General features: G+C 49.1%; 3 protein-coding genes across 3 annotated transcripts; 2 read left to right on the forward strand and 1 right to left on the reverse strand.

Annotated features, from left to right (window-relative positions):
* Positions 1-2,267: 2,267 nt before the first annotated feature.
* Positions 2,268-4,038, reverse strand: FSST1_007649 (uncharacterized protein; the record flags this gene model as incomplete). The annotated part of the gene is made up of 2 exons (XM_083224453.1): positions 2,268-3,211; positions 3,258-4,038. 2 exons carry the CDS (start codon positions 4,036-4,038, stop codon positions 2,268-2,270), a joined length of 1,725 nt encoding a protein of 574 aa, XP_083083610.1.
* Positions 4,039-7,565: 3,527 nt separating this feature from the next.
* On the forward strand, positions 7,566-10,152 carry FSST1_007650 (P-loop containing nucleoside triphosphate hydrolase protein; the record flags this gene model as incomplete). The annotated part of the gene is made up of 4 exons (XM_083224454.1): positions 7,566-7,901; positions 7,947-8,294; positions 8,511-9,116; positions 9,163-10,152. 4 exons carry the CDS (start codon positions 7,566-7,568, stop codon positions 10,150-10,152), a joined length of 2,280 nt encoding a protein of 759 aa, XP_083083611.1.
* Positions 10,153-10,777: 625 nt separating this feature from the next.
* FSST1_007651 (uncharacterized protein) lies at positions 10,778-13,977 on the forward strand (the record flags this gene model as incomplete). Its single annotated transcript, XM_083224455.1, has 2 exons — positions 10,778-11,175; positions 11,343-13,977. 2 exons carry the CDS (start codon positions 10,778-10,780, stop codon positions 13,975-13,977), a joined length of 3,033 nt encoding a protein of 1,010 aa, XP_083083612.1.
* Positions 13,978-14,969: the final 992 nt, after the last annotated feature.

Consider the following 14,969-nt stretch of genomic DNA (forward strand, 5'->3'; position numbering starts at 1 on the left):
AGGCTATATATGTGGATTTGGCACCACACCTACATCATTGATAAAGATAGTGTTTTTTTTTTTCGATTTGATTTATTGCCTCTCAACTACCAAGAAACCACAAGTCAAGATCTGAATGCGTGGCGCCTGTGTCGGTGGTGGAAGCATTCCGTCTTTATCAGGATACCCTACACCACATCAACCACCGGTGTTAGATTCGCGTGCCAACAGTGCTGAAGCCATAACTTGGACATGAAAAAAAACAGGAACACCGATACAAACTATACGGGACTGAATCTTAAGTCATTCTTGGTTTATAAAACCGTGTATGCTGTGCAATCTGGAGTCGTCTGTCACGATTGTTATGGTGGTAAGTAATATAACACGCTATTTCGAGCAAGTTTGATAAAAGTCGCTGCGCTGGCGCAATGGTTAGCGCGTTGCTTTCCGGTGGCAAAGGTTCCAAGTTCGAGTCCTGGGTGCAGCTTACTTTAAGTTTTGCATGCCTGTCATGGGTATCATTGTTCTTTTTTTTGTGTTTCAATGTGAATCAGATACGAGACAGCTGCTCCAATAACGTCTGTCGAGGCCTCGGTGTTTTGGTCTTTTGGCTGGCCGATACGACCTAATGTGCCAGTACCCGCCCTGGTAGGGATGTGTTCTTGTGTCACTATGCGCCTCAGTTCCTTTCCTTATCATCCTGCTGCAAAGTATACCTTAATTTTGGCTGGCAAGCGCCGTAAACTGAATGGCTCAGCTGACTTAGGTCTCGGAACCCATTGGCATCTTTCATTGGGACCTGAAACTGACTGAGGTAGCTTGACAAGACTGAACCTATGGCCATGACCAACCATATCGAAGATCTTAAACTTCCCAAACCTTTAAATAGAATTCAGTTTGAAATCTCTTCAGGTCAATATTTTACGACAAGTCTAGCTCCTCCCGCCTCTGTAATACCCTTTGTTGAGCAAGGTAAAGCCCAGGCGTGTCAAGCCCTCCAGCCTATCATCTTAGACGGATTTGCGCAGGTGGGTCGCGTCAACTTCCCGTTGCAACGGCCCTATGCTTCATCGTATCTGTATTGGCCCTCTCGTGTGAATTGGCAATATAGAGGATGACCGTGTTTCTATCACGCTCAGATTTCCTGTTGTCAAGCTCAAAGAATCGGATCGACCTGATTGCCTTGATCAAGATAATGTCATCGTGGCAGTTTCGTCGGGGGCCAAATGTTGGACACATACACTGGACATTCATGTCTAACAGCTAGACAACTGCAGCTGTACACTATACGGAAAGATTTGGGTGTTGGACTATGACTTATTCCAATACATCGATTTTCCTTGTCAGACGTCGTTCGCCTGGTGACATGCCAAACACAAACTCGACATTAAGCCCGCCCTTCTGTCGAATCGCAGGAAAGAGAGGCAGAACTAGATAACGTTGACTGGAAACATCACATATTATCAACAATACTTGTGAGTCATTGTAGCCTGTACAAACATCGCATTGTGTGTTGCCCAGCCAAGCGGCGCAAGCGCTGGTACCTGTGCGACTCGGCCAGTCTGACTGTCACCTACCACCAAGCAAACATGCCTTGGCAACGGGATCAATGAGTCAACAAGTGGCGAAAGCCAAGTAAGTATGCGGCCGAAGTGCACATGCTTGGTGTAACTACTGTGTGTAATAGTTACAGCCAAAAACAGTCGACTGAGAAAACAGGACTGCTTCATCAACTTCGTAGGATCCTGCCAGGATAGCGGACGTTTTGGCCCGAGTCTCATAGAACCAGATGTCTACGCCGCTTCATCGTACTTCACATTGACAAGCAAGTTGATAAATCATTTGAACAGTAAATGAAATTGGTCGCTGCGGCTTTTATCTACCTCTAGACCCATGGACGGAAACACCAGTAAAGAAAGTACATGAGAAAAAACTTTTAATCCGTTTCCATCATCAAGACCATCAAAACATTAGTGGCATCGACTTTTCGTCGGCTGCCTGGACGTCACCCTCTGTCTTCAATTATCAGAAAGGTGAGTCGCTGATCCTCCGATATGCTCACCCGGCTTTTCGGCCAGGCTGAAGCTGGTGGGGTATCATCTCCATAAGAAATGCGTCCCGGTCCCTTGGGGGAGGGGCTCTACGCTCCCGAGCACGCTGTAGACATGGGTCGTATTAACCCGAATGAAATCAAGTAAGGAAAAGTTGTAAAAAGAAGGTAGTGTCGAGGCCAGGGATAGCGGCAACTATGCCGTCCTCGTACGTTTTTGGGAGGTGAGTGCACTGCATCATATTTGTAGATAGTTCACATCAGAGATGCTTCTGTGCCTCTTGTGACTGTCACCAACCTCAGTAGGTGCCTTGCGTTTGGCAGATACTTTCTCAAGTGGGCTGCGTGTGGTATCGCTCATCTGTCGCTTGTGACGGCGAGCGGGTGTTAGGGGAATAGCAGCAGTGTCGAAACGGTCCGATTTGAGACCCTTGAGTGCAGTATAGTTGTAGGGACCGCTGAATGCGAGCGAGTCCTGGGTAGCTTGATTGCTCAGGATGAGCTGCTGGTTGATTTGGTTACGACGGAATGCTCCGACATTCTCAGGTCTAAGGTGACCGAGGACCTCCTTCTCGCTGTTGGCGGTGCTGGGTCTACCTGGGGTTGAGGTGGGGTCCCAGTTGTCACCACCATCCTCTTCGCCAGAAGAGTCGTTCTCCTCCCAGGCAATGAAGTCATTTAGATCCAAGTTCAGTTCTTCGTCTTCTTCCTCTTCATCCTGTAAGCTAGGTGCAGTCGAGCTTTCGTCGGCGGTATTGGGTTCTGAGGGGAAAGGGAAGAAGGCCTCAGCAGGACCCATGACCTGAGCCGTATTGAAGAAGTCGCCGAAAGTGTTGGAAGAGAACATGGCGCTGAGCATGAGGTTGGCAGAGTTGCTCATAATAGGAGACTCGGGACCCTCTGTTGTCCAAGGGAAATTGAACTGTTCGGGCGACAGATCCAGTTGGTGTCGGCGATGAGGAGTGAAGATCATCATTTTTCCGGTGACGGGGTTGAGGACAGCAATAGGTTTCTTGTCTGAACGGTCCAGGTTGTAACGCCCCAATCGGGGCTGGCCACGCTCGGCCTTGACAGGGCTATCGGCTTCTGAGTCGGAGATGTCGCTCATAGGATGGGAAGGACGTCGAGTCTTTCTTCGGACTGGAGGTTCGGGCTCGTCTTCTTCGGTGGTATCTCCATCGGCTGAAAATGTTAGTAATGGTTGATGAAGGCACGCTGCAAAACTTACTCTCATAGCCGTCCAATTCGGTTGGCTCCTCAAAGAAGGGTGTGGGAGTAGTAGCAGTAGTGGCGGGTTGGGAAGCCATTGGAGTGGCAAGTGGAGTCTCGTCAATCTGGCGAAAGATCTCCTCAGTATCTGACTCCTGCTCTTGTTCCTCGTATTGGTTGTTGAAGTCCCAGAAGGATCCAGAGCCAGAAGACTCATCGGGGTCGTTCTCGATCTCTCGGCGAAATGATGGATCCAGTGTATTTTGAGCAACAAAGATGTCAGGAAAGAAGCCCCCGATCTCGTCGTCAGTATCGGTGTCATCAGAATCGCTTGAGGGTACGTCAAAGTGGACGTGGCGCTCAACAGGGTTGTCTGAGCCAAAGATGTTTGCATCTTGGTAGACATCGGGTTGATCCTCAACATCCGAGACGATGCCTCCCCAGCTGCCAGCATCGTCGTCGTCAATATCCAAGCCTTCTTGTTCATCATCATCGTCATCATCATCGACAACATTTTCCTCCTCTTCGTCGTCGTCATCCTCTTCAATGGTTGGTTGCGGCCGAGGAGCTGGCTGAGGGGTCGGGGGAAGAGCCTCCTCGAAAATGTTCTCCTCCTCGGCCGCAGCTACATCATCTTCATCGTCGTCAGACGAGTCGCTGATGTCTTCTACTGCAGAGTATCCGCCGTCGTCGGACAGATCCAAAGAAGATGTGGAGGGAGTGTCAGACACCCGGCGGCGGCGGTTGGCGGTCTTGGTCTTGACCGGGGTCGCAAACTTGCGCTTGATATTGCGAGACATTGTGTTGATGGAGTTAAAGATGTTGTATCTTACTTCTTTTGAAGACGCCTTGCAACAATGTCTTTGAGATGGTTTGTAAAAATTTAGTGCTGTCAGATGGAGCCAACTCGATCTTAGAGTTTATGGTGCTCAGAAAACTGCAACAGTTGTAGGTGATGGTTGAAGATAGCTGTAGACTTGATCTTTTGATCAAGGAATCAAGAACAACAAGTATACTGTGGTGTAATGCTGGGTAAGGATAGGTAGGGGAGGTAGGTGGGTGTGTCGAGGTAGGCTGAGTGTTAATAATCGGTTATATCAAAAGCCCTTCACAATCGGGCAAATCGCAGAATTGTTGGTTTCAAAGACAGACTCTCGGTGAAGCATTCAGCTTCAAGAGCGGGAAAGCCTGTAAAGAACTATGTCGAGAGAAGATTGACTGGTTAACTCGGAGAACTGCTGGACTGCGAGCCGCGACAGGGAAGACAGCCACGGCCCGCAGTGGGCGTTTACAGCTCAGCGACGGCCGAAGGCATGGTTACTCGACTTAGTTCTTGGTATGGATGTTTCCGGGTGATTGTAAAAATGTCGACTTCGTTGTCTGAGTTTTGGTTTTGGTGGTTGATGATGAAAAAAGAAGCGAGGGGAGAGGAGGAGAGAAATGTCCCAAACTTTTTCCACACTCTAAGTGGGGTCAATCTTGATTGGCTAATGGGTAGCAGAAAAAATGGCCTCTAAAGTCTTGGGGTATAAAAAAAAGCAGTCTAAGAGCTATTACCAAGCAGGCATAAAGTGACCTACTCATTTCGTTTCTCAGGCTTCCAGCTCGATTTTTCTTATCCTGGGGATTGGGCAAAGTATCTCGAGGCAGCCCCAGTGGGTAGTGGATCTTGAAGTTACCGGGGGGGGAGTGTGAGTGCGGGAGGAAGGTACACGATGCGCTAGTCTACTCTAGGGTGTCCATTAACCGTCACCGCTACTTGAAGCCATTAGGTAGAAGCCCAACCGTGGACGAGTATATACTGAGAAGCGCTGGTGTGTTGACTGAGACACTATGCAAGGAGACTATTATGTGGTATCATGGCATGCTACATATAATACGATGTGGAAAACTAACTGCAGTTGAACGAGTTTGGTCGTTATCAAGCCGGTATTTGAGAGACAAGCGTTGGGAGTAGGTCTCACAATGGCTCGGGCTTTGAGCCCAATTGAAGCTCAAGTAACCTCAAAAACAAATGCCCCATATCTCCTGGTCCGTGAGGCGAGCAAAGTCCGAATTAGGGGACCAGTCAAACCCCGGAGCGAAAGCACGACACTGAGCATGGGACATCAATCTAATGTACGACTAGGGAAATGCAAGAAATAATATTGGATAGCGGAGCAGTGCAGTCCTTGGTAGACGTTTTACCTACGTGCAAGATACATCCTAGCTACAGCTGGAAAAATAAAGAGTGAGGTGGCTTCACGTCGTGACTATATTTGTCTGAACCTACATAAGTTGAAGGCCGATAACTAGACTTTGCCTTCTTTTCAGGAACCAATCTTTACAGGCACAACACCACTGCAACGACCCATCTCGTACGAGAAGTCCTCGGTTTGCCGCGCAATCGAGACCCATCCTGATCCAGGTACGGTAGAACAGACGCTGGAGCCGGGATAGCCAAGTAAGAAATCAAGACCCCTCGTTTTGCTGCCTCCAACCGAAGCCAAGCATTTCTCAAAGCTTGGAGCTCCGCAGTCGATAATCTCCACCATCAAACAGGGGGTCTTCTGAGCTAAACTGAGGCGGTTATGTCAGTGGCCCAGTCTCAAGTGCCAAAAGACCAGACAAGACTTGCAGAAAGAGACCCAGAAAAAAAGGAAAAAGAGGAGCTTTTGCTTGCATCTATCGGACGAGATCCAGAGAAGTATCGTCGGACTTCTCGCTGGTACTAGACGTCTGCCGAAAAAGGCGAGTAAGAAAGGCCGAAAAAGAATAAGAAAAATCTTTTCTTCCAAGCTTCAACCGTTGTCCCCATGTTGCCACGGACACTGGTGGGGTTCATATGGATGATTTGGCAACCATTTTTTTCTTCAACTTTTTAAGCGACAACCGGAGTTGACGAAGACTAATTACTCGAGAACCCGCAGTACGCAAGAGTCTCGACGCAATGAGATATCCATTCAATTGAAACAGAATTTTTCTGATGAGGGAAGCTAATGGATAAATGACATTACGCGCTGTCTTTGTGCCTGAATTTGGACGATCTTGTTGAACGTTACGTAGATAGCTTGACTTGGGACAAGATGACCGAGATTTGATGCTATCGTTCTTCAGGTCCATCCATGTCTGCCTACTCCATAGAACTTCTGCGTTTTGACACGGATTCAACTCGAAACAAGAAGCGTCTCTACTATGTACATAGTACTTGAGCCAATGCACCCATTCTACGCTGTCTTATTCATTGTTACCGTCATCTCAGCAATTTAACCAAACCTAGAGCCCCTCATTCCCCCTCCTCTTCGAAAAAAAAAAAGGCACTGCCGTCATCCGTAGCTTTTAGCGCCAGGCCAAATTTTTAGAGTCAAAATATCCTCGTAGCGCAGCATTGTCATTGCTCAGTATTACGGCGCCCCTCTCGCGGATCATCCTCAAACTTTTCTCTCTTCTGACTTCTCGATTCGAGTTGCGGAGTTACCAATCGTGACCTCGGCATTGACTTGGTATCTCCAGGAACGAGGCATGTCGCAGAATAAAGCGGCGCAGCTCCCTTGTTCTGAAATTAAGATGACACTTTTGGAAAAGGAGCACACAGAGAACTCAATGAGTCAATCAGTCATGACCTCCCCCAGGAATCAGCAGCTCTAGAGAAATGTTTATTGGCTGATTCGTCCCGCTGTCACACTCACACACCCCTTTGCCTACCCTGGTAGTCGTAGTCCAGGCTACTGATGACTCTTTGCTGCCACGCATCCCAGCTGCCACGAAGCTTCGAACCTTTGGCAACTTTTCTTACATGTGAATCAATGCATCCTAGCTTATTAGTTGCTTCGGGTTCACTTAGTGCCAAAGATAATCTTTTGATCAACAAACTTCCAAAGCTCAGTTGTAATTTGTGACAGCCGTTCTTTCAGACGAGCTGTAGCCGGTTATGCTAAGTCTTACGATGTACCACTCTGAGTGACACCACTCAATCAATGGCTTGAATCCTGGTCCCTGAGGCGACCGTGAAGAATTGAAGGCCTGAGGAAATCCTCTCCACAGTCTCAACTTTTTTTTATGAGGGGCCTAATGTTTCCGTCGTTGGTCTGTGCTTACATCCGCGCGGATAGCGCTTAGCTCTATCTAATCTTATCTTATCAAAGCCAAAATAGTTACCGTTGTCCTGCCAGCCCAACCGGACCAACGAAATAGAGTAAACACGCTCCCGCTAGGATTGTAACGTCAAAGATCTAGAATCCACCAGGCTAAACAGTTCTCGTCTCGTCTTCTCCACGTTTGGTTCTGTTTTGCATCTGTTCCTGCATCCTAGCGAAATCTTCAGAGCTACCGCAGCGATCATAGCGACATGGAGTCTTCACGCAAAGCATCACACAACCTGTTTGAGGTTTACCTACGACTACGACCGCCGCCCTTACGAAACGGTGACGGAGAGCGCATTCTCGAAGTTGAATCTCCAGAGGACGACTCGAGAGCGACACATGTCGTCCTGAACCCCCCTACCGATCGTCGAAGAGCTATCGAGAAGTTCGCGTTTACACAGGTGTTTGAGGAAGAAGCCAGCCAGCTCGATGTGTTCCACGGCACAGAAATCGTCCCCTTTGTGAAGGGGGTTCTCGCTCCTGAAGGTGGTGAGGGAACCGATGCGGTTGTTGCTACGTTAGGAGTCACTGGCTCTGGCAAGGTAAGCTTCACGTTAACGCCAGCAGGATTGTACTAACCTCTGTAGACACATACCATACTCGGCAGCAAATCCCAACGCGGCATGACCCAACTTGCGATGGACGTTCTATTCCGCTCCATTGGCGAAAATATGATCGACGGAAACGATATCTTTACAGCACAGGATTCTCTTCAGGAGTGCGACGGGGCTGAATCGTCTTTGACCATTGCGTCGCACTTCTTAAGTCCATCCTTCCGCGACTCAGTGGCATCCAGAGCGCCTTCACGAGCCGCCACGCCAGGTCTTGTACGACCCCCGACCTCAGCCCTCTCCTACATCAACTCTCCCATAACCCAACACGTCGCGAATATCGCCAATACATTGTCTGCAGAATGCGCACCAAGTCAGAAAAGTGTACGGCTTGTCACCGAAGGAGATGGCACAACGCGTCCCAGTGAGCGATAGAATCGTTCTCCTGGCCGCGACAGGCAACCCCTTGGATCAATCGTAGCTTCTGCAAGCATGATGAATTGTTCCCCTACCTCGGCCGCACCCAAGCGGGTTACGCGGCACTTCATGTCGCTTCGATCTGCCACACATGTAAGGAATATTGCTAAACAAGATTTAAAGGGCGAACGCAATATCATGTCTCCTCCTCCCCCTCGACGAGCGACGGCGCGCCCTTCGGCCTTTCCCGATCAACCCGACGTCAGCAACACAGATGTTCCCTGCGACCCTTCAGCGGAGTATGCTATTGTCATCTCTATGTATGAAGTCCACAACGACCGTATATATGATCTCCTGACCCCGGCCGTCAAATCTGCCACCACTAAAGAGCCACGACGCCGTGCCTTGTTATTCAAATCGACGGAGCTATCACCTGACCGAAAGGTTGTTGCGGGCCTACGAAAGGTCATCTGCTCGAACTATACAGAGGCATTGACAGTCATCGAGACTGGTCTGCAGGAGCGCCGAGTTACTGGTACCGGTAGCAACAGTGTTTCGAGTCGAAGCCACGGATTTTTCGTATTCGAAGTCAAGAAGCGAGCTCGTGGCAGAAAGCCTGGACCCTGGGGAGGAAGCAAGTTTACGATTGTCGATCTGGCTGGTAGCGAGAGAGCACGCGAGGCCAAGACGGCTGGTGCTACACTCGTAGAGGCTGGCAAGATCAACGAGAGTTTGATGTACTTGGGCCAATGCCTTCAAACGCAAAGCGAGGCTGCCAGCTCTAGCAAGGTGAGTAACAACAGAGCCATCTTCAACAGCAGCTAACATGCCATAGCCAAACATCGTCCCTTTCAGACAATGCAAGCTCACTGAGCTTCTCTTCTCCAACTCATTTCCTTCATCCTCTTCTTCACAGCCTCAAGCTCCTCGTCGTAATCCTCAAAGAGGTGTAATGATCGTCACGGCCGACCCCAGGGGAGACTTTAACGCTACATCACAGATCCTTCGATACAGTGCTCTTGCTCGCGAGGTGGCAGTACCTCGTGTCCCCTCCATTACAAGCACCATTGTTTCGCCGACCCAAAATCGTTCGATTAGCCCGACTCTCAACCATAACCATTTGCGCCCAATGGTGCCGTCGCATCATGTATCGTATAGAAATTACACCCCTCAGATGAACATTGATGACCGTGCGACCATGGAGGTTGCTGCGCTTGAGATTGCTCGACTTAGTGAGGAGGCCGATCAATTGCGTGAAGAGGTCGATCGACAAGCTGAAGCACGATTCGCCGCTGAAGCTCATCTCCTATCTATGGAAGACCGCATGTTGGACCTCGAAGCAGCTATTCGCGAAGAGTGCGCTAACGAGTTTGAGCAACGCCTGGCTCTTGAAATGGCTCGCTGGAAGAATTCGATGTCGATCGAGCAGGAGCGTACTGAGGAGCACTGGGACCGCAAGATTGAAGTCCTTGAACGTGGCCTGGCTACCGACGAGGATGGTGATAAAGAGAATGTTCTTATTGAAGACCTCGAAGAAGAAGTTGATAGACTCCGTCGCGAGAACGGCATTCTCAAGCGCGAACTCGCCTCCCGTAGTCCCACAAAGCGTAGGCCTCTCGAAGAGCGGGAGGACTTTGCTGCCCCTGCCACAAAACCACCAAGAGGCGATGCCAGAGGTGATAGCGTTACAAACCTAGGACGAAAACTGGAGCGCATGCGCGTTGGTGGTGAAAAGGCAAAGCCTGTACCTGTTGGTAGTGGCAGTCCCAAGAAGATGCGCAAGTTGGGAACCAAGAAATGGGAACACGAAGAAGACTTGGAATAGGATCTATAAGCTTTAGCGTGATTTCGCAGTTAATATCTGGGATGGTCGGTCGGTTGGTTTTCGGTTTATAGATCTGGTCTAGTATGGGATGACCTGGCAGGAGTATACCCTTGTGTAATGATATTTTTTAATGCTTCAGGCGATAATTCATTCTTGTCTTCTTCATACCTGCGCTTTGCCTAGAATATTGATTTGTTTCGTTACCTTTTTCTACCACCCAAAGACAGCAGCTGCTTGAAATGGTGATAGTTGATCAAGACCTGTCGCAGTAGCAATTCTGTTCCGTTCCCTGAGTCGGAAGAAGGCAGCAAGGCGGAGCGTTTTGACCCCAAAGGCAGAATGACAAATGCACATCAGACAACTCATCACCTGCAAACCAACCTACTCCTCCAATCACGAACTTCAAGATCATCACTAGGATGCATCAATTCTGGCTTTAGATACAAGCATGTACGCCACATACTGCGCTGCCCGGCGAATAGTTGAGCGTGGCCATGCCTCTGCAGCCTGATTTCTCAGCTGTAGCAGAAGCAGCCGAAAGCTTACCACGAGATAGAAGAAGCGTCGCCTACCCACATCGAAATGAGCGTATCTACGTCTATGTATTCCATCAACCCTTTTTACAATGGCCGAGTTCGCTGCTGTCGGAGTCGCAGCCAGCATTCTGCAGGTGATCGACTTTGGCACTCGCTTCATTGCTACCGCCTGGCAGCTCAGTAAATCCGAGCACGCTTTTATCATGAGTCTCGACGACCTACGCAAAACATCGAAAAACTTTAGAGATGCTCAGCGCACTCTGCAGAGCACCAATCCGGGACCGAGCACAGCGATAGACTCGCTGGTGCAGAAAAGCATTGCGATCTCGGAAGAAATGACGAATTCGATGGACAAGATCGGTCGCGGGAGGAGCACTTTGAAGAAAGCCTGGCTAGCGCTTTGGAAGGAGGAAAAACTCAAGACCCTCGAAGTGAGGCTGAGAGATGTACAACTGAATTTGACGTTTCACATGACAGTCGACCTCAGGTAAGTCGCTAGTCAGAGATTGCCTAGGTGTGCCAGCCTAAGAGGATCATGGAACTTGGCCGCTATAAGAGACGAGATCAGTGAGCTGGCTTGTGTCATTTCTGGTTGAGCAGCTCTTCGATCCCTCGTCTTTCACACTGTAGAGTGCGGCTGACAGTCAATCGCAGATCGGTCGTACGAGACAGCGCGGAAAAACAGGACCAAATACTAAGAGAGCTTCGCAAGTCAGGCTCAAAGAACTCGAAAGAGGAGGTGGAAAGCTCAGTTAACTCGACATTAGGCTATGGAGCTTCGATAGTCGAGTGTTTGACTAACGGCCTTCAGCTTCATGATAAGATCAAGTCAGAGCTCATTGGCGATTTGGTTGCCAATATATACAGCTTCGAAGGGGAGTATTCGGGCATTTCCGATGCCTCTCACATCCAGCTACCAGATGAAAGGAGGAATAAGCTGGAGCAACTATTCATCTCCAGACTCTGCTACGACACTATGCAAGAGAGGGAATTGACCATCAAAGATGCCCACGAGGGCACATTTCGCTGGGTCTTTGAGGATAACGATATCACCGGCTTCAAGGACTGGCTCGAATCCGATGAAACACTTTACTGGATTACCGGGAAGCCAGGATCGGGCAAGTCTACTTTAATGAGATATCTACTTCAACCTGTCGATCAAAACCAACACGGCAACAGTGGATCAGCCACAGGGTCCATGGACCCAGAGAGAGCAGTTCTCCCTCATAGTAGATGCGAGCAACATCTAAAACAATGGGCAGGGAATGACAATAAGCTCACAGTCGTCTCCTTTCACTTTTGGGCCGTGGGATCAAAGCTACAAAGATCCCAAGAGGGTCTCCTCCGGACACTACTTGTACAACTTCTCCGTGCCCATCCAGAAGCCATTCCCGTGGTTGCTCCGTTGCGATGGGAATCTCTGTGCCTGTTCAACCTTGATCCCAAGAGCTTCAGCCAGATCGAGCTGGGCGATATGTTTCAACGAGCAACTGTCTATATCAGTACTCATGCCAAGCTTGCCATGTTTATCGATGGCTTGGATGAGTTTGACGGCAACTGCTATGATCTCATTTCACTTGTGCAGAGCTGTGTGGAATCCCCCATCAAGATATGCGTCTCCAGCCGTCCTTGGGTAGAGTTTGAGGGGGCCTTTGGGGACTGTCCGAGGCTTAAAATGGAGGATTTGACTCACCAGGATATCTCGGATTACGTCCAGGCGAAATTTGAAGCCGATGCTCAGTTCAAAGGTCTACAGCGAAGGCAAGCCCGTGTCGCCAAGGAGCTCATTGAATCCATCGTCAAGAAGTCCAGTGGCGTGTTCTTGTGGGTCACCATCGTTGTAGCTTCCCTCCTGGCGGGCATAGGAGCAGGCGATCGTGTTGAAGATCTCCAGAAGCGGCTTGGTCTACTTCCGGCAGAAATCAAGAACCTTTACGAAAGGATACTTGAGAATATTGATCCTGGATACCGTGAGCATACCGCCCAGCTCCTCAAGCTGATGGTGGCATTTAAGAGGTCGCCTTCGCCACTATTGTTTTGGTACGCAGATGAGGTGGATTTTATGGACCGAGCGATCAAAGGGGAATCCGGCAACTTATCGCGCGATGAGGCATCGGAACGGGTAGAAGACATTCGTCGTCGCCTTAACAGCCGATGCAAAGGCTTACTGGAAGTCCACAAAGGCACAATCCCGGGCTTTGTATTCCCGTTTAGTTCGCGTTTTGGAGGCACTGTTGATTATCTACACAAGACGGTGTACGAGTTTGTCTGTAGCCGCAAAACTCAACGAAGGCTTCGGAAGTATCTCAAACAGCCATATGATGCCAACCTCAGAATCGCGGCGGCGTATGGTGTCTTGACTAAGAGTGCAGCCAACTGGGATGGCAAAAAACTCAAAGCCAGATCCAGAGACGTTGACACTCAAAGGAGTCATTTGACTACAAATCTCATCGCCTGTTTGGATCATGCTTCTGCTGTACATTCCGATTCAAGTAAACCAGTTGTACGATTGTTGGACCACCTGACCAGCGCCACGAATCTCATGCTTCCCGACATATGGCAACTGGTGAGTGACAGCAGGCCTTACATAAACCACGATGCCCCAAACAACCACTGGACGGGCCACTTGAGCTCTTTTTACGGCTTCAGTGGTCTGGGACCCAGCGAAAGGATGCTATGCCTGGCAACTTCAATGTCAGTGGTAGAGTATGTTAGGGCAAGAGCAAAGCCACGAGGCTACGTTGTCAGACTAGACACAACGGCCAGTCGGCCGCAAAAGGGGTTAACCCAGCTAGCCGGGCGGATGATATATAAATTGCTCGGCTACAACAGGGTTCCCCTTCTCTCTCTTGTTTGCTTCTCAGGACGCAACAGCGCACCAATAATTGAACACTTGCTCAGTAAAGGAGCAAAGCCAAACGCAAAATTTTCGAGTACTGGTGGTATTACTATAAAGCGGTTGACGCCCTGGGAAGAAATCTTGGCACAGGCTTTCCGATATTGTGTTGCATATGAGGAAGACAACAAGCATAAAGACAATGTGCTGAGATGTGTGCGTCAGATGGTGGACGCGGGGGCCAAGGTCAATCTCAAAACAGTCAAAACAGCAAAGAAGCTTGCTTCATTAAATGTCGACGAGGAAGAAGCGTACCAATGCCTTAAGCGTATGAAGTCAGATCCGGATGCTCGGCTTGAGGTTGTGGTGAAAGTATACTCAAACGCGAGTTCATATTACACACCAACGACGGTCTCGTCCTATACCGCGTCATTATCATCAGTCTCAAGTTAGAAGGATAACAAAAAGAAGCGTCATATTGGGTTGGAAAACCTGGGTATTGAGAGCATAGGAGGTTATTGGCGAGTGAGTCGGTTCATGAGATTTGAGCTACCTGGTGATCAATCACTTGTCTTATTTGTTTATGAGGAAGCAAGAACAGAGTGATGTGAGCGGGATTAACACGGCATCAACACTGGACCCTGAATTTTGAACTTGACCCGAAGCGACCGATTGTTTACAGAGCAGCCAGTAATCAGCAATTTGGATAGCCGAGCAGCGTTGTATTTGCTGACTGAATTGAGTCGCCAATCATCAAAGCTAGTCCAATACTCTCGACTAAAGCCTGAACGTTTACTATGTGACTGGGCCGGCAAGTGAGAACACAGACATAGACTTGCTTCTCTTGATGTTTACAGGTCAAAGCGTGAAGGTAAATCATCGTATTACAGGGTAGATGTGGTACAATAAGCTTCAAGACCAAGAGTAAGCTGGCGATACGCCTTGCCAAGCGGGCAGCCCAGCGCCCAGTGCCCAGTGTAGCACCGCCTCGATATGAAACGTAATGGTAACAACAGTGCCCGCAGCAAGCGGTTGGTTCCGTTTCTTCGTTCAGCAGTAAGACTGTCTAAGCTAGGTACATTGTGCTACCTCCGAATTTATTGATGTTGTTTGACCACATGTACAGATGCTCGAGTCTTGGCTGTTTCTTTGGTTTATGTGTCGTCCCTTGGTAGGAGGTCCTGTTACAGATCTACCTCTACGGACCCTCGGAACGGGTGGGAGCCCGTGAAGCTCTTGTCCAGCAGGATCCTTGAAGATGGTCCACTGTAGGATGACAGGGGTGGACGTTGTACATATCAACCCTTCAGGCAGCAAAAGTATAAAGTGCCACTGAAATAGAACTTGACTGGCAAAATAGCTGATGAAGAATTCAATATTTAGATACCAACAGGATTGTCAAATTAGTTGTTGTAAGAGGCGTAAACAATGGGTAGTATACAGTG

This window comes from Fusarium sambucinum, chromosome II (assembly GCF_050947815.1).
Source record: "Fusarium sambucinum isolate potato_lamoka chromosome II, whole genome shotgun sequence".
NCBI classification, from domain to species: domain Eukaryota; kingdom Fungi; phylum Ascomycota; class Sordariomycetes; order Hypocreales; family Nectriaceae; genus Fusarium; species Fusarium sambucinum.